At 37.1% G+C, this 24,563-nt stretch overlaps 1 protein-coding gene and 1 long non-coding RNA gene across 4 annotated transcripts in view; both read left to right on the top strand.

Moving 5' to 3' along the window:
- The window catches only part of LOC111581796 (plexin-B2-like), a 272,748-nt gene extending 258,446 nt beyond the window's left edge, over positions 1-14,302 (top strand). For all 3 annotated transcript variants that reach the window (XM_055006285.1, XM_055006284.1, XM_055006283.1), the window contains 5 exons: positions 4,500-4,647; positions 6,709-6,773; positions 7,278-7,353; positions 8,668-8,742; positions 10,420-14,302. In XM_055006285.1, coding sequence (XP_054862260.1) covers positions 4,500-4,647; positions 6,709-6,773; positions 7,278-7,353; positions 8,668-8,742; positions 10,420-10,524 — 469 coding nt within the window. In that variant the 3' untranslated portion in view covers positions 10,525-14,302. The remainder of the gene's footprint in view (positions 1-4,499; positions 4,648-6,708; positions 6,774-7,277; positions 7,354-8,667; positions 8,743-10,419) is intronic.
- Positions 14,303-15,369: 1,067 nt separating this feature from the next.
- On the top strand, positions 15,370-24,237 carry LOC129347937 (uncharacterized). Its single transcript, XR_008600287.1, has 3 exons — positions 15,370-15,413; positions 18,161-20,687; positions 20,751-24,237. It is a non-coding gene; the product is annotated as an uncharacterized LOC129347937 (long non-coding RNA).
- The last annotated feature ends 326 nt before the right edge of the window (positions 24,238-24,563 follow it).

Raw genomic sequence — 24,563 nt, 5'->3', positions numbered from 1 at the left:
TGGATTTTTCACTACAAGTGTGGTTATGAATGTCAGGTTGATCTTAAATGAAGTTTTCTTACTTCTGGAAGTTTGACTTTAGTGCCTCATAGATGACTTGAAGTTATAATTAGAAGAAAGAATATCCTTTATTATACAAGGATTTCAATATTTTAATGTTTATACGCTAAAATCTGTCCACAAGACAGCTATATGTTGACAATTTGTCCATAATTTTCTGTTCAAATACAGGTTATAATCTAAAAAACTCACTTTCCAACAAACTCTTCGGGTGTTTTAACGGATGTCTTTTCTGTTCAGCAGGAATACTTCACGTTTTGTGGGTAAAAACAGAAAGTTAAAACCGCAGACTTCATAAAATCTATGAGACTTTAGTAAATCTTGAGTAAATCCTGGTGTCTGGAGCTTTATGTGGACAGAACGATCCGTCTGCAGATAGTGAAAAACCTCCCGTCAGATCTATTTCCTCCTCATTCACTCACACAAATTCCACTTTTACACAAGCATACGTCTGAGATTTCCATTTAAAGATGCCTTTTCTCTCATTACAGTGCAAGAAATCATTGAGTTTGAATGTTTAAATAAGAAACTGGTCATAAATCGCTGCTGGTAAATATGAAAACATAGATTTCAAATGGACTGTAGAGGAAAATCATGAAATACAGCTGGTGATTTTTCTGTTTGTCCTTATTTATTCTCTGTTTCTAATTTTAAATTGAAAAAAAAATCCATCCACATATTTAGTTGACCAGACCTAAAATGATGTCTTCAAATAATTTACCATCATCATCCAAAAACAGACACACAAAACGGCCGCAAAGACTCACAAAATGAGCAAATATCACTGAAATGTGATCCAAAGAGACACAAAATGATCAAAATGAGGCACAAAACAGCCATAAATAGACACAAATGACCACAAGGAGATAGAAATCCAACAGAAAATGATTACAGGGACGCAAAACAACCACAAAAAGTTGTAAAATTACAAATACACAATACAAAATGAGCAGAAAAACACACAAAATGTCAATAAAGAGTTGCAAAATCACTGTAAAAAGACACGAAATATCCACGGAGTCGCAAAATTACCACAAAACAATCACAAATCAGCGTAAAATGACCAAAAAGACACACAAAACTGCAACAAAGAGATAGAAAATTACAACAAAAAAAGGAAAATTACCAAAAGGAGACACAAAATCATCAAAATAAGATGCACGAGTACAAAATCCCTAAAATGACACATGAAATTACCACAAAAAGACACAAAATGAGGCACAAAATGAATCTAGAAGAACAAAACAACCACAAAATAAACAAAAATGAAGAAAAGGTGATGTAAAATGACAACAAAATGGCACAAAATTGCCAAAATAAGATCCAAAACAGCCACAAAGAATCACAAAATGACCAAATAAGACATAAAATATCACATAAACACACAAGATTAGCTAAAATATAATCCAAAGAGACACAAAATGACTAAAAAGAGATGCAAAACAGCCATAGAGAAATGTGACATCGCCAAAATGTGATGCAAAATGACCATAAAGAGACACAGAATGAATATAGAGACACAAAACAACCACAAAATGAATGAAAATGGGCAAAATGCAAAGTACAATGACAAAATCAGATACAAAACAGCCACAAAGAATCGCAATGTCACCACAAAGAGACAAAAAAGAGATAGAAAATGACGGCAAAAAAAGGACGACCAAAATGAGACACAAAATGATCAAAAGAAGATGCAAAACAAGCACAAAAGAAGACCCAAAATGAATATAGAAACACAAAATAACCACAAAATAAACAAAAATGAAGAAAATTTGATGTAAAATGACACAAAATTGCCAAATAAGATACAAAATGACCACAAAGAAACACAAAACGGCAACAAAGAGATAGAAAAGGACAACAGAAAAAAGTCAGATGACCAAAATGAGACAAAATGATCAAAAGAAGATGCAAAATAATGGCAAAATATCGTAAAATCAATAAAATGAAACACAAAATGACCACAAACAAACGCAAAATGAGACAGAAGACAAGAAAAATAAGAAAATTAAAGATGCTGCAATATTTTTCTGTTAACTTGTACTAAAGAAATAGTTGTACAGTTTATCGTTAAATATATAATTTCAGAGGATTATGACTCCTTTTATCCTAATTTGTTGTCTGTTATGATCAGTGGTCCAAAAAACATCTAAAAATCTACATTTTGCAGAGAAAATGCTCAGTTTTGAGGATGATTTTCAGCACCTTTGCTTCAGAAATGACTCCATTGCAGCATTTTTTAGCCATTAGGTCAGCTACAGAACTAACAAACCAGCTGAGCTTCCAGTTTTTCTTCCTGTAAAACCCTTTAAATCTAATTTAGTGTGAGGTGAGAACGACCCTGACGGATCCAGATCAGAAGCAGGTTTAAGTGGAACTAAAAGTCTCCTTTAAACTCTGGATCTTTAAACTTCTCTTCAAAGCTTCTCGGAGCCTCAGCTGGAGATGAGAACCTGTTCAAAGGAGTAATTCTGCTGTTTTACACCTCGTCAGCTGATTGCTTCGACCACATGAAGGTTTAATTGAAGACTGACGGAGCAGCAGAAACAGAGGAGACAGATTTAGAGATTTACTTCGTTTTTTTAACCTTTCGGCTTTCAAACCGGCTCTGAGCTAATCTGAGCTAAGCTGTCAATCATGGCGAAGACAGACGCAACGAACAAGTCGGACAATGAAAAATTCATCAGCGGCTGTGAATTATTGACGAGGGCTGTGGCCTGTGGAGGTGGAGATGAAAGGTTGGAGGCAGAACGAAGGGATTTAATGTGTCAGCAGGTTCCTGGAAAGCCTGAGAAGCTCCAAACTGACCGTCCATATAGAAACTGAAGAGATCTCAGAGTATCATGAAGCTCAGAGGGAGAATGAAGCTTTACATAACAAAATCTGTCATTTTACAGTGTGAATCCTGAGTTTCAAGTAAAAGCAGCATTTCTCCAACTGTTGCTTGCAGGTTGAAAACTTAAATATGCAGTTATCAAACGCATCCATGCATGGAAGGATCACAAAACAGGCAAACTATTCCAGTGAGAGATTGAGAGAGATGCAAAATAACTAGAATAAAATGAAATCAAAGTGTGAAGAAGAGGAAAAATGATCACAACATGTAGGTAAACTATCAAAATGAGACAAAAAATGACCACAAAACGAAAAATAATGACCCAAAGAGTTGCAAAATGGCCACAAACAGAAGAAAAACACCCACATTGACCCTAAAACAACCAAAATGAGACAAGCAAGACAGAAGTAAAGACAGAAAATTAGATGGAAAATAAGACATAAACCATCCACAAAGCAGAAGAAACAATCACAGCGCAACAAACAATTAAAATGAGGCACAAAAGAGAACAATAATAACCAGATAACACAAATACCACCAAAATGACCAGCCCGGACACACAAAATTACCAGGATGAGACCCAAAACAACCACAATGAAATAAAAAATTACCTAATCAGAACACAAAATGACCACAAAGAGACACAAAATGACCTGAAAGAGACACTGGACAACCACAGAGACACAAAATAACCAAAAAGAAACACAAAATGGCCTAAAAAAGACTTACAATGACAAAACAGAGATGCGTGACTCTAAAGAGACACAAAATAACCACAAACAGAAACAAAATGACCTGAAAGAGACACAAAATGCCACAAAGATACTCAAATTGAACAAAATATCGATGCAAAGGGACTATAGAGAGAGTTGCAAAATGGCCACAAAGAGAAGAAAAAGAATCACATCAACACTAAAACAACCAAAATCAGACTAGCAAGACAGAAGTAAAGACAGAAAATTAGATGTAAAATGACTAAAATGAGACACAAAAGCATCCACAAAGCATCAAAAACAATCAGGACACGACAAACACTTAAAATGAGGCACAAAAGAGAATAGTAATAACACCAAAACCACCTCAGAGACACAAAATTACCAGGATGAGACCCAAAACAAGGCACAAGACGTCCACACAGAAATGAAAAACTAGTTAAATAACAGACAAAATGACCACAAAGACCCAGAAATTTACTTAAATAAGACACCAAATGACCACAGAGACGCAGCACGATAACAAATAAACAATAAACAACTAAAATTAAATAAAAAATGATGAGTCAGTGATGGAAAATGAGCAGATTGTAGGATATAAAGATTCATAGTAGACAGTGAGAGTTAGAAGTCAAATCCAAGGAAATATAAAAGGAATAAGAAGCAACAGAGTTTTACTTTAAAGAGGTAAAGTTACTAGGATGAACTGTAGGCAGTGTGTCGGACAAACATGTCATCTTGGTTTGAGTAAAAGTCCTAAAAGCCAGTAAAGAAGACGGAGCTGCTGACAGCATCCAAGTGGTGACAAAAAAACTGATGTTCATGTCTGACTTTAAAGATGTTTATTTTTTATATCTGGTATATATAAAGATGTTTTTGTGTGTCCTCAGCCTGCCTCTGCGGTTCTGGGTCAACATCCTGAGAAACCCTCACTTCATCTTCGACGTCCACGTGACCGAGGTGGTGGACGCTTCGCTGCACGTCATCGCTCAGACCTTCATGGACGCCTGCACCAAGACGGAGCACAAACTCAGCAGAGTCAGTCACCGCTAACACAACACCAGCTGTTTACACTCTGAAAATGACCTGAAAGACACACACAATGATCTAGAAGAGACACAAAATGACCTGAAAGAGACACTAAATGATCTGAAAGAGACACAAAATGACCTGAAAGAGACACAAAACGACCTGAAAGAGACACAAAATGACCTAGAAGAGACACAAAACGACCTGAAAGAGACACAAAATGACCTAGAAGAGACACAAAATGACCGGAAAGAGACACAAAATGATCTAGAAGAGACACAAAATGACCTGAAAGACACACAAAATGACCTGAAAGAGACACAAAATGACCTGAAAGACACACAAAATGACCTGAAAGAGACACAAAATGACCTGAAAGACACACAAAATGACCTGAAAGACACACAAAATGACCTAGAAGAGACACAAAACGACCTGAAAGAGACACAAAATGACCTAGAAGAGACACAAAATGACCTGAAAGAGACAAAATGATCTAGAAGAGACACAAAATGACCTGAAAGAGACACTAAATGATCTGAAAGAGACACAAAATGACCTGAAAGAGACACAAAACGACCTGAAAGAGACACAAAATGACCTAGAAGAGACACAAAACGACCTGAAAGAGACACAAAATGACCTAGAAGAGACACAAAATGACCTGAAAGAGACACAAAATGATCTAGAAGAGACACAAAATGACCTGAAAGAGACACAAAATGATCTGAAAGAGACACAAAATGACCTGAAAGACACACAAAATGACCTGAAAGAGACACAAAATGACCTGAAAGACACACAAAATGACCTAGAAGAGACACAAAACGACCTGAAAGAGACACAAAATGACCTAGAAGAGACACAAAATGACCTGAAAGAGACACAAAATGACCTGAAAGAGACACAAAATGATCTAGAAGAGACACAAAATGACCTGAAAGAGACATTAAATGATCTGAAAGAGACACAAAATGACCTGAAAGAGACACAAAATGACCTGAAAGAGACACAAAATGATCTGAAAGAGACACAAAATGACCTGAAAGACACACAAAATGACCTGAAAGAGACACAAAATGACCTGAAAGACACACAAAATGACCTAGAAGAGACACAAAACGACCTGAAAGAGACACAAAATGACCTGAAAGAGACACTAAATGACCTGAAAGAGACACTAAATGATCTGAAAGAGACACAAAACGACCTGAAAGAGACACAAAATGACCTAGAAGAGACACAAAACGACCTGAAAGAGACACAAAATGACCTAGAAGAGACACAAAATGACCTGAAAGAGACACAAAATGATCTAGAAGAGACACAAAATGACCTGAAAGAGACACAAAATGATCTGAAAGAGACACAAAATGACCTGAAAGACACACAAAATGACCTGAAAGAGACACAAAATGACCTGAAAGAGACACTAAATGATCTGAAAGAGACACTAAATGACCTAGAAGAGACACAAAACGACCTGAAAGAGACACAAAATGACCTAGAAGAGACACAAAATGATCTGAAAGAGGCACAAAATGACCTGAAAGAGATACAAAAAGACCTAGAAGAGACACAAAATGATCTGAAAGGGGCACAAAATGACCTGAAAGAGACACTAAATGACCTGAAAGAGACACAAAATGACAACAAAGATATGCAAAATTAACAAAAATACCAATGCAAAGGGACTATAGAGACACAAAATGACCAGAAAGAAGCTAAATTGTCATGGTGACACAACAACCAATCAGAAACACCAAATTTAGATTTAATTTTAAAGTCAACAGGTTCACAGTCTTTCCCTCGGTGGGATTCTGTACATTTTTCCATCTTTTTCAGTTTCTGTCTAATCTGTGGAGACTTTAAATGTCTGATTCTGACGGGAAACTTAATTACAGACCAAACCTCAGATGTTTGATCATCGCAGACGGACAATCATTCTCAGAGCAGCAACGTCCAGGAGAGGATTTATCTCTCAAACGTCTTCGAAGGAAGTCTTGAAAATCCAATCTGGTGGTGTTGATTTATTTATTTTTTTCTGTCTTTCTGTGTGTTTGGCTGCAGGAGTCTCCCAGCAACAAGCTTCTCTATGCAAAAGAGATTTCAACGTACAAGAAGATGGTGGACGAGTGAGTTTATAACGCTGAATGTACAGACAGAGAGCAGATGTATGAGGAGACGTGTTCATGTAGAACACCTGGAGGAAAAAAAACATTTAAATTACTGAAAATGTTTTTATAACAGACTGATGAAAAAGTGCAACCAGTAAAAAGTGATTATTAAATGCACATTGTTCGATTGTGTTGAGTGAATTTGCATGAATGTAGAAAATCTAGTTTTCCTGCTGTTTTTAAAGGTCTAGAATGATTCAGTAATTGATTTTAAAGCATTGATAACTGTTGTTACACCTGTTGTTCAGTTGAATTATTAGTAGTTTGGCTTTTTAAATCGCATATCAAACGAAACACTGCAGAATCTGCTTGTTTTATTAGTGACAGAAACACACAAGAGTGAACTTAAGTTGTGAATTCAGACAAATATTGAAGCATTTTTATGAAGTTTTGGGTTTAAATCTCAGTCGTTCTGGTATAATTTGATGTAATATGTGTCGACTGTTTGTGTGTTTTCCACAGTTACTACAAGGGCATCAGACAGATGATTCCCGTCAGCGACCAGGACATGAACACACACCTCGCTGAGGTGTCCCGGGTACGAAACAGTACAAGTCTGCACAGTTATCTACTGTAAATCCTCATATTAACAGAGCAGAAGCACATCTATCACAGCTGACTTATGAAATAGTGATGATTCTGATCAACCTTTTGTTAAATTTAAACCCTCAAGAATGAAAGAAGACCACAGAAGAAACCCAGTACAACCAGTTAAAGACCGATTCAGCGTCTGACTCATAAATTACACCAATAATTAAAGCTGCAAGTAGCGTTGAATGAGTCCTCGCACACCTACGCATGATGAGGTGTTGCAGAAATGTCAAGCAGTTGAGATTTTGCTGAACAATTTCAAAGATTATATCGTAATAAGTTTCTAGCAACGTTATGTGCAAATACGGAGCAATTTTCAGAGTTACAATGGACAGCACAATGACACGGAAAAGTCTTAGAAAACAGAAAAAGGCTCAAAGTGGTGTTTAAAAAGGAGGATAAAATATGTTGAAGTCTGTGTTAAAACACTAAAACATACTGGGAGCAACTTTAAATAGGCTAAAACATTCTGGTACCCAGTTTAAATTGACTAAAGCATACTGGGAGCCAATATAAAGAGGCTCAAACATACTGGGAGCCAATATAAAGAGACTAAAACATACTGGGAGCGAATATAAAGAGGCTCAAACATACTGGGAGCCAATATAAAGAGACTAAAACATACTGGGAGCCAGTTTAAATTGTAAAATTTGAGGCAGATTGGAGCATGTACAGGGCAGTTAGACAGCACTTCCTGTTTCATGGCGAAGCATCAAAGTTCAGGGGGTCACCATGGCCACACCCTCAGACTGTTGCAGATGATTTTGAAAAGTTTTCATCGTTAAGGCTTGTTGTATATACTGTCCAAATTTGAAGTCTCTTACAGTTATCCTCTGAGGATTTAACCCCTGAGAATGAGCAAAAATAACATAAAAACATTCACAGTTAAAGCAAAATGGTGGACTTCCTGTAGGTTTAGAGTATGGGGGGTGGTAACCTGCAGTAGATGGTACAAATGTTGCAGGGGGACGCTGTGGAGCTGTTTTCACACACAAAAGTCCCCTAAAATATCAAATTTTTAGGCAGTTCTGATCGTAAGACTTCTCTGGCGTTTAATGTCTTCAAGAACCTACCAGAGAAGTCCGGTTGATTTCTACTAAATCCAAAGTTCCTACGATTGCCATGACCTGGATGACTGAGCACCTAGAAAGTCCACTTCTGATGTGTTTGTCAACTTTCATGAGTTTTTGAGCATGTTTAGGCCTCAAAACTGTGATTTAAACTTTTCTTATATATAAATGATCATGTTTCTCTGTTACAGGAACACACAGACAAGCTGAACACCCAGGTGGCCTTACATCAACTGTACCAGTACGCCAGCAAGTACTACGATGTGGTGAGAAATGGTTTTAAACTTTACAATGCTATTGTGTACTATTAAATTTCTACTTCTGTTTGTGGTGAGGAGTCCACAAAATACAAAAACAAACAGGATTATTATTAGAATTTCACCGTACTGATGTTATTTGTTTATGAATTCATACAAATGCAGTTTTATTATCTCTGCCACGCTGATATTGGTGTTTGGTGCTCAGTAAAACCTTGACAAATTAACACATTAGCTTGCAAATAATTTATAATGTTCCGTTTTTATTGATTAACCAGCATGTTGACCATAATGATTGTGGCCTGAGGGGAGAACTTAACTCAAACTTCTAGGATTTAACACAACTGAAAACAAATTTGTGGAGAGTTGCCATCTCCAACGATTTAACAAATGCTCTGTTTTATGACAATTAAGCCTTTTTTTTAAATAGACGTCACTCCAACAAACTGCAACAGGGACAGAAATACAAGCAGACTGTGAATTTCTGACGTAGATTACAAAAATTAGATGTAATAATTATGCTTTAAAAAGCATCTATGTGTTATATATTCCATAGAGGAAAAGAACTGAAGGCTTTAGGTCCAAAATACATGACTAAATGAGGTCAGGTGTGATTTATTTAAACTTTAACCACATTTATTTGTTTTGTACCATTGTGTTAAAGCATTCAGCAGCCACTAGATGGCAGCGCAAGCAAGATTTTCTGCCTGGAAAGACTTCTGCCATAAATATATTGAGTGTTACTTGTTTGTTGCTTCAGTTTTAACCACAAACTGCGTATAAAAAATGGACGAAGCCTCCAAATCTGAAAAGTGAAACCTACATGGAAGTGGCTTAAACCTGCATTCTGTCTAACAGCCAGCAGGGGGCGACTCCTCTGATTGTGAAAAGAATATATACAAATCTATGAGAAAATTAGCTCATTTCTCGCTTGATTTGTTACCTTAGAAAACATTTTCTGTGTGAGTTTATGGTCTCAGTTGCTAGTCTTAAGTCTTCTTCAGTCCTGCATGATGTTCATTTTGTAAATTACAATTTCCGTTTGAGGTAAATAGACGATAAAGCAGGGTGTATTTGCGTATTTTCTGCAAGTTCTCAGTCAGATCTCCAACTAGCAAGTTACGTCTGGTTTCAAAAGAGCATAATGACGGTGACCAAATTCCAGACTCGAGACTTGCCGAGTCCCAATTCAATACTGTTTCTGTAGCTAATACACGCTTTAAATATTGTAAATTATCTGTAGTACCTGGAACCTCTGACCTAATACTATGGCAACCAGATGAGGCAGGCAGTTCATGTTGGTAAGCAGAGAGTATTGTGGACATTTAGCTAATGATGGGGCACCATGACAAAGACTTCTGTGACACTTAATGACATCCAGACAGTGGCAAATGTCTCTGTGGAACATATTATGTGTCTGTAGCTCACAATAGCAATATTATCACAGGATAATAGCCTTGTTCACTCAGTTGGTAATACAGAATAGTCAGTTATTGATTGATAATGCCACATTTATCAAGAATATTTACGAGTTTATGACTCTATCCCAAACTAATGAGTGATATCACAGTATCTGCGTCAATCTTTCATATACAGTTTATGGCTTAAATCAAGTCTTTTAGAACTTAAAAAAAAGTTTCAATAACAAAAACTGACATTTTAAATGTTTTTTATGGTCTTCTTCAGATCATCCAGTCGCTGGACGAGGACCCAGCAGCCCAGAACAAACAGCTCACCCTCCGCCTCCAACAGGTCGCCGCCGCCCTGGAGAACAAGGTCACCGACCTTTGACCTCTGACCTCACAGAGGGTGAGGGGGAGGAGCTTAAAACACGGGCTGTTTTCCATTTAAGGACGAGCTCACGGACTCTGCCGAATGTTTAATCGTGTTAGGACTGAAGGAAGAGGCGCTGGTGGATCCACAGGACGGACTGAAGGGGGATTTTGAACAAGTGAAGTGTTAAAATATGCGCCGATATCTGCTGCACTTCTTCTCACTTGGCATCCCACAACCAATAACCAAGGAGGGATGCGAAACGGCGACCTGCAACATGGCTGCAGATGGAAGCTCTGTGAAATCAAAGTTATTTTTTTAAAGGTAGCTAGGACATTCGCTTTATGTACTCCTCGGACCTTGTTGTTTCTGTGTTTGGCTTCGCTGCACCGCAAAATTTTTAATTTCATCATTTAAAGACTGAAGAAAAAAAGTGCCACGTGAGGAAGAAAGGTTTAAATTTTGGGGATATTTGAAGAATATAAGTGAAGTAATGAGACGTTCCCAAATATTTCCTTTTTGGTACTCAGCCCTTCTGGATTGGAAGTGCAGCTACTCCAGGACCCTTTGAGACCACTTTGTGAGTTTAAGAACTGTGGATTTGGGTGAATCTGCCTCTAATTCCTGATCTTAGTCTCATCCCAAAGTGTGCGAATGCTGGGATTAAGCGCAAATACAAATAATCGACCAATGAAAACCCACTACGGTACACACCACTGGCCAATCAGGGGCCTCGTCTTTCATGGCAGAACTGCAGACAGCGAATTCAGGGTACGACGAGTTAAAAGATAAACCCAAAAATCAACATAGATTTTTCTTGTATCGCAGCCAGATGTTGGTTTTCATATCAGATCTGCTGCGGTATGTGTTTCTACGCTGATGATATTGTGCTGTTGACTCAAATCACAGCTGAGTAATTACATTCTGTTTAGTATTATATTTTTTTTGTATGCAGGCTTTAAACAGAGGCCTTGCATTTCCATATCCTACGTGAATCTTATCTTTTTAATGGACAGATACAGTGCCACTTAGTTTTTTTTAAAGTGTTTATCAGGGTGGTCCACATCATATCCTACGAATAAGTGTGTGAATCTGTGTTCAGTAGCTGTTGCCGCTTCGTCGCTGAGCTTGTTTTAAAAATCACGACTGTCTAATCATGTGATCTAAACAGTCAAACACCTTTTATTTTTAAGTGTGATTTTTTTTTTTAAATCGTCTATCATTTTACTTCTTCCGCAATACTCTCAACATATATTAAGCTGCGTCTGTTTTCTATTTTTCTGTTTAACTGCGCACATAAGGGGAAATTCACTTACTTCATTGTCTTCTGAAGACAGGGTATCAATGGATTCTTCACAAAGGCTTAAAATAAATCTGAAATCACGGTGATGAAATGTGTTAAATCCACTTATTATGGGTTCTGTTTTTCCATTTGCTTGATCAGTTTGCTTGATTACACCAAATTAAAGCAGCACATACATTTTAAAACTCACAACCAAAAATGTCCCCACAGTCTGTTGTGCTCCTACTTATTATTTGGAAGATTTAAAATGCACAATAACACAGAAAATGCAAAATACATTATGCATTGTACGCTTTTACACTTCTTTGCTTTTAACGCGGTGCGGAAAAAGAAATTAATTTGGCATATAGAAACCAATTATTGTTTTTCATTTACTCATAGTGCAATAATTGCGTATATTAAAAGGTTTTTATTTGTCATTTTGAATCTTCCTTAATATCATACTGAAAAATTCAAGTTTTTTTCTTCATTCTGCAGGAACATGACGTATTTTTGCGCAAATGACAGACATACATGTGCCTCCTGACTATCGCCTCCTTGGTTTTATAGGTTTGATGAAGTTTGTTTCATCAGTTAGGTTGTTTGATTGTGTTCTTTGCTCAAAATGTCATTAATGTCAATATTTCAAGATTTATTCTTGAGGGAAAAAACCCTATAAAGCAGAGTGAAGGAAATATGTTTGTATCAGCTGTTAATTTGAGAAGTATAGATGAAAAATAACCACATATATATCACCAACCGCTCTGTCGATGAGTAAACTGTGGACCAAGTAAATTGAGTTTAAGTGCCGTTACACCGCTGAATATAAATGAGCTCATTTATCTTCCGCTATGCTACATATTAATCGTCGCCGCAAAATCATGATATATATATCTGCATTACTCTTCACCGCCTGAGCCCAGACGACGTGCTTTATGTAGTGCTTGAGGTAATATCAAAGATAAACTAATGGTCTGAAGTTATTTTATGAACTTCCTCAAACTGTTACTTTAAATTCTGAAGCAATACGACGTTAAAGTCGCTGCTGTGTGTTTGCACTGGTGGCTCGACTTACTTAAAATGAGGATGGAAGCTCTGCAAAGGGTTGACAATAATTGGGCACCACATAGATCCAGATACAGAAATAAATGCAACTCAAGGCATAAATTAGTTCATAAGGGCCACTATGGTGCCAAAAATCCTCTCGAAACTGAACCCGAAAGCTGAAAATAACGGGCTAACTAACGTAGTGGTATGAAAACTGTTGAAATGTGAACATTTTGCAGCTCTGATGTTCAAATATCAGAAGAACTGCCACATTTGTGTTGCCGACATAAGAGTTCAGTCTAATCTCTGTAAACATTGGTTGGTTTTAAATTATGACGTATTCATGTTGCCAACAATATTTTGCTCGTTGTATTTTCTATTGTGCTGTCAACACTTGCTTCTTTCTGCCTTGTTTTTGCCACCAGTGAGTGCCTTAAAGAGTAGAAGTGAAAGTAGAATGGGAAGGAAAAGCCAAAAAAAAAGGTGTTAAGGAAGCACATGTACACGTTTATGGTTGGTTTGCTGCATGTTTGTGATTTTTAATTTGAAGATCTTATTGGAAAACAGGAGCTTCTTAGTATTTCAGACGGTAAAACTAAAGTCAGCTTGCACAAAAATGTACTTATACTGTCATACCGTCACTGCTATTAAAGATGTTGTGCTGTTATTCATTTCTTTAAAATGATGGTAAAATTTCAAACTTTCTTCTAAAATGAAAGTTTGACCAGGCAGAGTTCCGTGTGTAATTTCATTAAAATGAGTTGCACATCACAAACTAGCTCTAATTTAGAAATTGGTCATTATTTATATTTACACCCATTAAATGCCAGGTGTAAATGTTGTCCAGCTAAGTTGATGCTAGCTTGCTAATTTTGACTTTGTCGAGCTAATGCTAGCTTGCTAGTATAGCAAGAAAAGAGTTAATAATTTGGAATAATTGGCTCCACAACATGATAGTTAATATTAGGGACGAGTTGTGTTGATGTGTAAAAGGTACAGAAACATGTTCTGGATGAAGGACCAGCAGAGCAGCTGAGCCTTCGCTGTAAGTAGATTTATCTGTGTGTTTTCATGATGTAAAACTGAAGCATATTTGAGAAACATTGTTTTATGAGGCACACGTAAACAGCAGCTTGGAGAGTTTTTGAATGTTGTAGAAAATCACCCGCCGGTACCGATGCTTCTACCAGCGTCACAGTTTGTGTTTCTACCATTGTATACCAGTTTGTACATCAAATACGACTTTCCCATTGTTTATTCTTGTAACACGGTTGTAGGAAACACACGGTTTGAATGGACTGGACCAAGTGTAGACTTTGAAATGGACACAAACGGCACAACCAGTAGCCAGAACTGGTCTGGACTGGACTGAAGCCCAAATCGGTGACTCTTCCGAGGAGAAGTGGGCTGAAAATCCAGATCTAGGAAGTCCAAATATCCAATAAAAGATGTTTATACAAATGGAAAGTGACCTCCTGCTGTTTGATTTTGCTTCATGAATAAACACGTGACCATATGTTTTATTTTAAGGTCAAATCAGGGTTAAAAATGATTCAAAGCTGAGATGAATACAATTACAAGACCAATACTTCTGACGGCCTTAGATCTCGAAGAAGTACTTCATTTCAAGTGTCTGTATGAGAACATTGAGGCAACAAGCCTCTTATGTTGTTAGATTTCAGCATAAAGACAACATGGAAGCAGCTTGTAATTATTCAGATAAAATGAAAACATATAGACCCATATACACACCAGTTCTTTCTACTAAAATCTAAAAAACATGTTTTTTTCTGGTGATCATTTTCTTAATTGTCTACAAAATAACAATATCTGAAACCCTTTGTATCATTGTTAAGAAATGTTCTATATAAATAAAGCTCATTACTCTTTATATTCTAAAACTGGTGCACAGCAGCAAAAATAGACCTTATATTATGTGAACTTTTATATATTTTTATTTCTTTATTGGATTTATGGCTGTTTCATTCTTGTTTTTTTAAATTCTTTTCTGGAACACATTGTAAAAGTAATAGGACACATACTATATAAATGAAGCTGTTATTATTGTCATTATTATTATTATTATTGCAAAACTGATGTACAATATCAGCAAAGTGCAGATTAGTCGATATGAAAGAAGCTATTAATTTATGAGTGGACAACTAATCGGTTAATGCTGCTCTATTTGCTGAATGATAAAAAGATATATATTAAATATTTTTTTTAGATTGTATATACCTCTCACTCCAATATATTTTAACAAACAGCAGCTGGCTTCATTCAGTGATTTATGTTTCTGTTCTAAAAATGAATTTAAATTAGGGCGTTTTCAATATATAATACCTCATTTGTACATTTAAGCATACATCTTCAGTTCAGAAAATCATTGTGTTCATATAAATGAGCAGCTGGGTGAGTTTCACGGTGAAATCTGTTAGTTTATCGATTATTTATGCAGCAAAAATAAACAATCTGCTATTTTGAGGAAACTGTCGGAGGATCTTACGTCACGCTCACGCATGCGCAGCTCACACTGTGTCGTGACGAAGCAGTGACGCGGACCGAAGCGGGATTATCGGTAAGTTTGTGTTTTAAAAGCTAAATTAATTAGAATTAAAGTTACAGCTAATAATTAATAACATAACCAGCCCGTGGGTTGGTGTAACTGGTCGCTAACTAACTAATTACACAGCTGGCGGCTAGTAATAATAATTAGCTAAACTCCGACAGTTAGCTTCGTGCTAACATTAGCAGGTGTCCGCTGATTGGCCTGATAGCAGCGCATACAGTCAGTTAAGGAACTCAGTGAAGCTGACCCCCCCACTGGGGTTGTCACCTTTCAGACATGGAGATAAAGTACCCTCACCACGGCTCCTCGGGGCCACAGTTCAGTAAAGTTGGAAAGATATTCACAGATTCAGAATTCCAGCATCAATAACTCTTTAGATAAATGTTGTGAAAACATAAACGATGCCTCTTTTCCATCATTATAAGGTACACAATGTGCTACTTGATAAAACTGGGCTTGTAGCACATTGTGTACCTACAGAGAACAAGATTGAAGTTATTGAATATTTGTGTCTCTTTGCTGTTGCAGTGGTTTTGCAGACAGTTCCTGTGCATTCGTCACACAGCAGGCTGCTCATAGACATCAGTGTTATTTGTGTAGCTTGAAAGACAGCTACTTTTGATAAAACTGGGCTTGTAGCACATTGTCTGCCTTGCAACAATGGGAAAGAGGCACCGTTTATGTTTTGACAACCTATATCTAATGAGTTATTGATGCTGGAAGTCCCAATCTGTGAATATCTTTCCAACTTTACTGAACTTGGGGCCACTACCACCTAAGGAGTGATATATTTAATTTTGAAAAAAGCATTTAGCCATACTTAAAGCTTTAAGTGCTTTATTAACACGAAACTAAGAGTTTTGTATTGTTTTATGATCACAGGTTCTGTCTGAACAGAAGTGGCATCATTTTAAACAGTGAAATCAAACTAATGAAATGTAACGAGCAACCAGTGAGCAATACTGGATTCTGCAAAACCATTAATGACTGAATGCAGAGAACTGGACAAAGAAATTCTCTACAGACATTTTTTTAATCTAAATCTTATCTTAACACAGTTAATGTATTAACTTATTTATGTGTGTGTGCATCTATTTGTTGATTTATTTAGTGCTGTTAGCATATCAGAGTTCTGAGTGAGTTTTTCTATAGATAGGCAAAGGCTATTTATTGATTACATATAGGCTGTTATATAAATGTTTATTAAAAACTATAAAAGCATAAAAAAATACTAAACAACTTAGGCATTTATTGAGTCACTAAAATACTGTAGAGTACAGACCACATCAGCATGATTCTAAGCATCCTCTGGTAAATGAACAACCAGATACTGATGTCTCTCACCATATGGACTTCAGGAGATGATTAGATGATGATAAACTGTGACCTACTGGTTGGGTTCTCTCTGTTCTCATGTTTCTTACATGTTGATGCTGCTTTACTTCAGCCAGTCCAAGAGCAACAGAAAACACAGTTTGCCTCGTACTGCCAGGGGTTCCAGTCTTCCCACTCACGTCTGTACATTTGCAAACATTTTTGCTTCTGTGGACGTGGTGGAGTTTCGGGTGTAAACATTTTTAAACACGCGGCTGCAGCGTGATCTGCTGGACCTGGCATCGGATCCTCGCTACGTGGGTCCTACGAAGTTTAAATTGGCTGCCCTTAGTATTTCCTGTGTTTTATTTTGGTCCTTATGCAGTTTTGATGGCTGTGTGACAGACGTGTATGGGGTGTTTATGAAAATACGGAACAATTAATTGTCAAATAAAGGACGATTCCGTATTATAAGGGACAGGTGGCAACCCTACCCCCCACCCACAAAAAAAATCAGAGCAAACCATGTTTGAGTCTTTTTGTATCATTTTAAAGTCATTTTGTACTATTTTAAAGTCATTTTGTACAATTGTTCAGTCATTTTGTACCATTTTTGAGTCATTTTGTACAATTTTTGAGTCATTTTGGATCATTTGGGGTCATTTTGTACAATTTTTGAGTCATTTTGAACCTTTTTAGGGTCATTTTGAATCATTTCTGAGTCATTTTGTACAATTTGAGTCATTCTGTACTTTTCTAGAGTCATTTTGTATCATTTTGAGTCATTTTGTACCATTTTTGATTCATTTTGGATCATTTAAGTAGATTTTGGATCAGATTTGGGTATTTTGGGGCAACTTGGATACATTGGAGATATTTTAGTAAATTTCTGGCTCAGTTTGAACAACTTTCCAGTTACTGTGGACACTGTTTGGTAACATTGCTTTATTTTTACCTCATTTTCAGATAGGTTTAGAATATATTTGGACAGTTTGTGGCATTTGAATGAATTTTCAAGTCATTTTTGACCTCTTTGACATGTTTTTGTTAAATTGCAGTTCTTGTTTGAGCAAAATATGTTAGAATAGAAGATCTTTATTGTCATTGTACATTAAATTATCTGCAAAACAGCAAAGTGCATCAGTCTGAGGTATCTAAAAATAAATAAGTAAATAAAATTGCTTTTAAAACTTCAAATAAAAAGATTATTTTTTTTAAAAAGGACAGACTTTAGAAAGAAAAGCTCCATTCTCACTCCTCTCAGGATAAACTGTCATTAAAATTGACTTTAAATTTAGCTTCAACACAAGATAAAAACATTTACTTTCATTACTGATGTCAAGTTTTAATAAAGTTCATGCTACTTTTATAAAATGATGAAAGTGAATAAATTGTATTTCTGTGATCTGTGTTTGATTTTAGTCTTTTCTCCCATCATCCAGATGTTCAGAGGGAGATGATGCCACATCTGGTCCAGGTGATGGAAGGTCTTGAAGTTCTCTGACTGGCCTGGACTGAAGATGGTCGTCTCACTGGATTTAAGGTTCAGATGCTCAGTAACAAACTCCACCAATGAGCCAACAGGGAAGCTTTAGGTTTATTAAATGTTGCTATGAAGGTTTCGCTGTTTTTCTTTGTGAATGCAATGTGCTCCAGCTGAAACTTGAATTAGAACTTAGAAGTAAATCCTTCCATCTGAAAGGATTTAGTTGCATTAATAACCTCATAACATTCTAATTTTTATTCCAGTCTTGGTTGGAAATAGAATCTCTGTATTGATTCAGGTAAAAACTGAACTTCACAGCATGTTGGAGCAAAACAACCAGATGAAAACTGTGATGGTGTTGGATTGTCAGACCGTAATGTTGCAGCTCAAAGCAGCTTTTCTAGCTCAGTTCATTCTGACATTCAGCTATGAATCAACACAGCAGATGGTGATCCATGCTGTGGAAATCTCACATCTCCTGATTTAATGGAGCTGCTTTACACTTTTTGCACTGTTTATTCACCAACACTTTATTTGATAAAAGTCCCATCTAGTTTTCATGAGGAATGTGATGTTTTAATTTCTCTGTGAATAACTGCAGTCTAATGGAACAGCTGGAGTTGTAACATCTGTCCTGATAATGATCATGAAGTATTGATCAGAATACTTATGGTCAGCAGTCATCCCTGAAGTTTTACATTCAAATCTTTACTTGTGTTGTGAACTTTGGTAAGAAGCATAAACTTTAGTGTTGCCATGGATACATGAGTGTTAAATTCTGTCCATGTTTCCATTTTGGGAAATTCAGTCCAGCAGATGAGTTTGTTTTTACTGCCAGCTACCATTCAGTCTGAGATATTAAGAATAAATAAATGTGCATAATGTGGAAATGAACAGATTCTATTTTTATTTATTCCTACAGCTGCTGCAGGGAAAGACCAGGCTTAAAACCTTCCTTTTTGACAAAGCTTATAGTTAGGGCTGACTGGGGGACCCTGACGGGGTATGCTGGTGTTTTCATTTGCAAAACTGACTTCCCCTCTTGACGTCCCTTTAGTTTGCCCCTAGTTATGCTGCTATAGGCCTAGACTGCTGGGGAACCTCTCTGGATGCACTGAGCTCTTCTCTAACTACCTATGTATTTACTACATATACCATTATTGCATTACACTCACTCTGTTTCTCCCTGTGTCCTTTATCTGCATGTCCCTGGTCCCCTCTACCTCCACCTCTCTATCTCTACCCCTCTATCTCTACCTCTATCCCTCTATCTCTACCTTTCTACCTCTTCTGTCCCTCTCAACCCGCCTGGCCAGCAGCAGATGGTTCCCCCACATTAGAGCCGGGTTCTGCTCGAGGTTTTTTTCCCTGTTAAAGGGTGTTTTCCTGCCACTGTCTCCTGAGGGCTGCTCTGGGGGTTCAGGCATATGGGTTCTGTAAAGCGTCTTGTGACAATTTGACTGTAATTTGTGCTATATAAATAAAATTGAATTGAAGTAAAGTTCCACAATGTGCGGGAATTTAGTCTCACAATCACAGACTATAAATATTATTTCAAAGTCGGGTTATTGTTGTTTATCAGCACAATACAAAAAGATTAATGTTGGACATATTCCAGTTAAGACTCTAGAATATCATGATTTATATAAATTTACCTCAATAATATGAATGTTCAGGTTAAGATTGTGCAGTGATATTTATTATGTAAGTTTAGCTGATTAAAGTTTATGACTCTGCACTACAATATTATTTATTACTTAGATTTACATCATTATTATAATATTTAGGGTCAGACTCTACAGGATTGAGATTAAGAAATCAAATATTCTATAAAATGTAGATACACAACTCATTTGGATATATTTAAGTGAGACTCAACAATATTATTTGAGACACAAATCTATCTAACTAATCCAAATTTTACTCATTTTTACTCCAAACATTTACTGGACTGATTTAAATATTAAAATCACTCCTTTCTAATCCTCTGCTGTACGTTCAAACCTGAGGCCTTAAATAGAAACACACAAGTATCTGATTGAAGGAACTTCTGCAGAGTCCTGGTTCCAGAACATGATAGAATTATAGACAAACTTTAACAAAAGCTGCCTGAGAGTTTACAGGTTTTTATGTTGGATTTCTTCAGTAATTTAATGAGTTATCAGCAAAAATCAAGTGTTCATTTGATGAACTTCATTTCCTAAAACATCCAGAATTGGAGCTCATATCTTTGGCAGCTGTAAAGTTTCTGCTCCTTCAAAGTTCACAACACAATGAATGAATTCCTAAAACACTCTCAATGCTGGAGAGCGTTTGTGATGCTGAAGCAGTGATCAGTTTTTCTGTTTCTTCTCTGGAGATGCACAATGAGGGACGTCTGCAGAGACTGAGAAAGAGTCTCACCACATCCTGACATGAGGAAAAAGACTTTATTGAAGACTACAAGGAGAAAAACTATCAGACAGCAGACGGCTGCATTCAAGGTGAGCTCTGAACATTTGATCTGGAACAGGAATTCAGTAACGGCAGCATGAGCTTCATTTTAGTCTGTAGCTGCTGAATTCATGGATGAATCATCTGGCACTAGAGAGGAAGACCATCAAACATCCACGTCAGCTGATGGAGGTCCAAGAGTCTCACCCAACAAACAACCTACAGAGTGAAGACCTCCAATCTGATTGGACGGCCTCCTATTCAGACACGTGTGAACAAATGCCTCTAAGCTGATTTGTTTTCAAAAATAAATCTAGTTTGAGTCCTAATCTATGCCTGTGTGTTTGCTTCTTTACATCGCTGTTAACAGTTTAGGCTGTTAGATTGTTCCAGATAAGACAAGTACAAGATTCTTCAGAGCTGTTCTACCACGAGCCTGACAGGAAGAACTCCAACAGCTACTGAATGTTCCTGTGGTTCCCTCAATGCTACAGGAGGAGCCCTACGAGGACGAGCCGGTCCACCTGATGGCGGCCAGTCGCTGCGGTTCAAAGCCAACACCGACTACGTGGACTTCTACTGGACCACATGGAGGCCTTCAAACCGGACCAACAAGTTCAGCGACTCCCCGACTCGTGGGTCTGAGGACGCCGCCGAGCCTCGGTCCAGCCGGCCTCCTGTCTGTGGGTGTTTGAGTGCTGAGAGGTTTGTGGATGTAAGTGAACGTTCTGTGTTGAAACAGCAGCTTTGGACTCAGTAACGCTGGGAAAAACCAAGAGCTCCTTTATTTGTGACTTCCACTAAAAAAACTGAAGAAAATAAGTTTGCCAGGGTTCTGACTGATAACAGATTATTAAATAATGAAAATAATAGTTTAAATATTCCTTTAAACAATCCTTTTAGGTCAACATTTCCTTTACACTGACTTCTTGGTATATGTACAAGTATTTTGGGTGGAATATACCATTAAGCCCAATGTTCAAGGGTTCTTCTGGGAATATACCATTAAACCAACCTCTTAGGTAAATGTTCCAGAATGTTGGGTAGAATATACCATCAGATAAACCTTTTAGGTCTACAATGGAAGATTTTAAAGTAGAATATTACTCCAAACCATCCTTTAGGTCTACAGTTAAGGTGGAATACTCCTTTACACCAAGATTTTTTGGTCTACATTGAAGGATTTTAGGTGGAATATTCCTTTTAACAAACTTTTTAAGTTTATGTTCAAGGATGTTGGGTGGAATATACCATCAGACCAACCTCCAAGGTCTACAGTAGTGAATTTTAGGTGGAATATACCATTAAACTCATCTTTTAGGTCTACATTGGAGGATTTTAGGTGGAATTTTCTTCCAAACCGTCTTTCAGTCTACATGTAAGGATGTTTAGGATGGTATATTCTTCCAAACCAACTTCTCAGGTCTACATTTCAGGTGGAATATTCCTCCATAATAACTTTTTTTGTCTACATTGAAGGATTTTTTCTAAACCACCCTTTGGGGTCTATATTTGAGGTTTTAGGTGGAATATTCCTTTTAACCAGCCCCTCAGGTCTCTGAGGATTTTGGATGGAATACTCGGTTAAACCAACATTTTAGGTGCATGTCCAAGGATTTTTGGTGGAATGTTCCTTTAAGGTGGATGTGTGAGGACCTTGTACGTGGAATACTTCCTGAAACCAACCTAAATTTCATGTTTTTTCAAACATCAAGTGAAAAACCTCCATCCAGACTCCTCATAATGATGTTTGAGATTTATGCTGCTGTTATTTGTTTAGTCCAGACTAAATGACAGAAATCTTTGTCAGTTTGCATCAGTTCTATTCAGATATTTGACGCCACAGCCCAAAAAAACACGGCAGCTAAAGGTCAACATGTCCATGGAGATGAGGTAAACGCATCGTGTTACAAACTGCATTTGACGTTTCAGATGTGTTTCTGTCTTTGTGCTTGTTGGGAATGTCTAATTATTCCAGGAAGTGAAAACTGGATGCAACAGGTTTGGACTTCTACCCCCAAAGACGATCCCACAGACCTGGCAGTGGTAGATCTGAGGTCCATGTCGGTACGAGGACTAACTTTAAAGCTTTATTCTTTCTGGAAAAAAACATCTTTGACCTGCTGTCCCTGTTCAGCTGTTTGTTGTGGAAACCTTTGGAAGAACATCAGATTTTCCTCCTGCTGATGGTAAGACGTGCAGTTTACTAATTTAAACTTTCAGGAATGATGTGTTCATGGGTCCGTCAGTGAATCTAACTGGTTGGTTTGTTCTGTGATGAGGAATGAGGAACCCGGGTTATTACCCAGATTACAATGATGGTTCTACTATGGAACCAGTTTGACATGTTCAGGTGTTCTTTGTGTGAAAACTCAGAGATTTCAGGGATCAGAAGGTGGTTTTCAACTTTCTTTGTTAACTTTCTGCTTCAACTTTAAACTAAATTTCCTTCAGTAACCCAGCCCTCTGGACTTCCAGGAAGCTGTGCTCCGATTGGCTGTCCAGGTGGCTGTGTTCCTATTGGCTGTCCAGGTGGCTGCTTGGTGTTATCAGTAACACCTGAGCAGCTCAGTGTCTTCCTGCTTTATTTAGCTGCAGACAAACATTTCCTCTGTTTCTCTTCACCAGTGAACTGGGTTTGGCTCCATTGCTTCAGTTTGTTCTTTAGGTGTTGGCTTGCAGCTTCCAGCAGTAAAATCATCTTTAATGTGTTTCTTGGTGTGTTTTAGGGCTTTGTACTGGATAGTTGTCTTGGTAAATGTGGTTCTTCAGCCACAGTTAGCACATGGTGCTAATGTGTGCAGTGATTAGTGGATTTGGTGCAGCTGAGTTGTGTCTTTATCTCGGCTGTAGTGAGTCTTTAGAGGTTTTTGCTCAGACACATTCTGTATTCTTGTGAACCAGCGTTGGTTGTCCAGAAGGTAAGAGTTCCTGTCCTGATTCTCTGTTCTCAGAGGTTCTCTGGTAGGCTGCAGGAGACTTTAGCGTTTGGGTTGTGCTAGTTTGGTTTTTGTATGGTTTCATTTGGACGATTATCTTGAGGCCCCTCCATGTGGTTTAGTGAGGTTTTCTGGAACAGTTCTACAAAGCAACCTGCAGCAGAAGAGACTTTGAGAGTTTTTAGGAAGTTCTGGAGACCAGACTTTAGAGCAGCAGAAACATTTGTCAGCAGTTTGAGCAGGAGAAGGTGATCTTCAGAGTAGAAATGAGACAGAAACCTTCTTGACCCGTGTGGTGAGGTCCTGTACCAAGAGTTTGAGCAGGTTGTGAAGAGTCTGTAGTTCTTTGTTCTGAAAGCACAAGAAGAGTCGACTCATTAAAGGAGAAAACAGGAGATATTGTTGGTTCTTCTGTCGCTCTGCTGTTTCCTTAGACTGAATATCAAGTTTATATGTTAAATGATTTCCCATGTGAGCCCAAGAAGACTTCAATAAACTCCCTCCATCCCCTGAACACATTTTATTACCATGTTAAATTTTTTATTTAAAAATGTTACTGAGTTTTAATCCTAGTTTTAGCATAGTTTTTTCTCTTTGCTTGTTTAGTTTTGTCATCTGTGTAAAAGGTGCTAAACAAATAAAGCTGAATTGATAAACAGAATTATTGACTAACTCATGATTGTGGCAACAAAAGTATTTTCTTTGTGATTTAAGGGTTTATTTCATTTTTAAGGTTGGGGTTAAAATCTTGACAGAAAAAAAATGAAAGAAATAAACTACATTAAAAAAGCAATTAAATCAAAGGGAAAAAGCATTTAATACAACAAAACTTTTATAAAGAAAATTAAGCATTAAAAACAATTCAATTATATTAAACAGACAGAATATTTAATTAGATAAAGAAGATACAAAACATGTAATTCTGAAAATAAATTTTTTCAAACAAAATATTAAACATTAAAGATGAAATATTTTAGATAATTAAAC

This window comes from Amphiprion ocellaris, chromosome 21, assembly GCF_022539595.1.
Source record: "Amphiprion ocellaris isolate individual 3 ecotype Okinawa chromosome 21, ASM2253959v1, whole genome shotgun sequence".
NCBI classification, from domain to species: domain Eukaryota; kingdom Metazoa; phylum Chordata; class Actinopteri; family Pomacentridae; genus Amphiprion; species Amphiprion ocellaris.
This window is presented reverse-complemented; position numbering and strand designations above follow the sequence as displayed.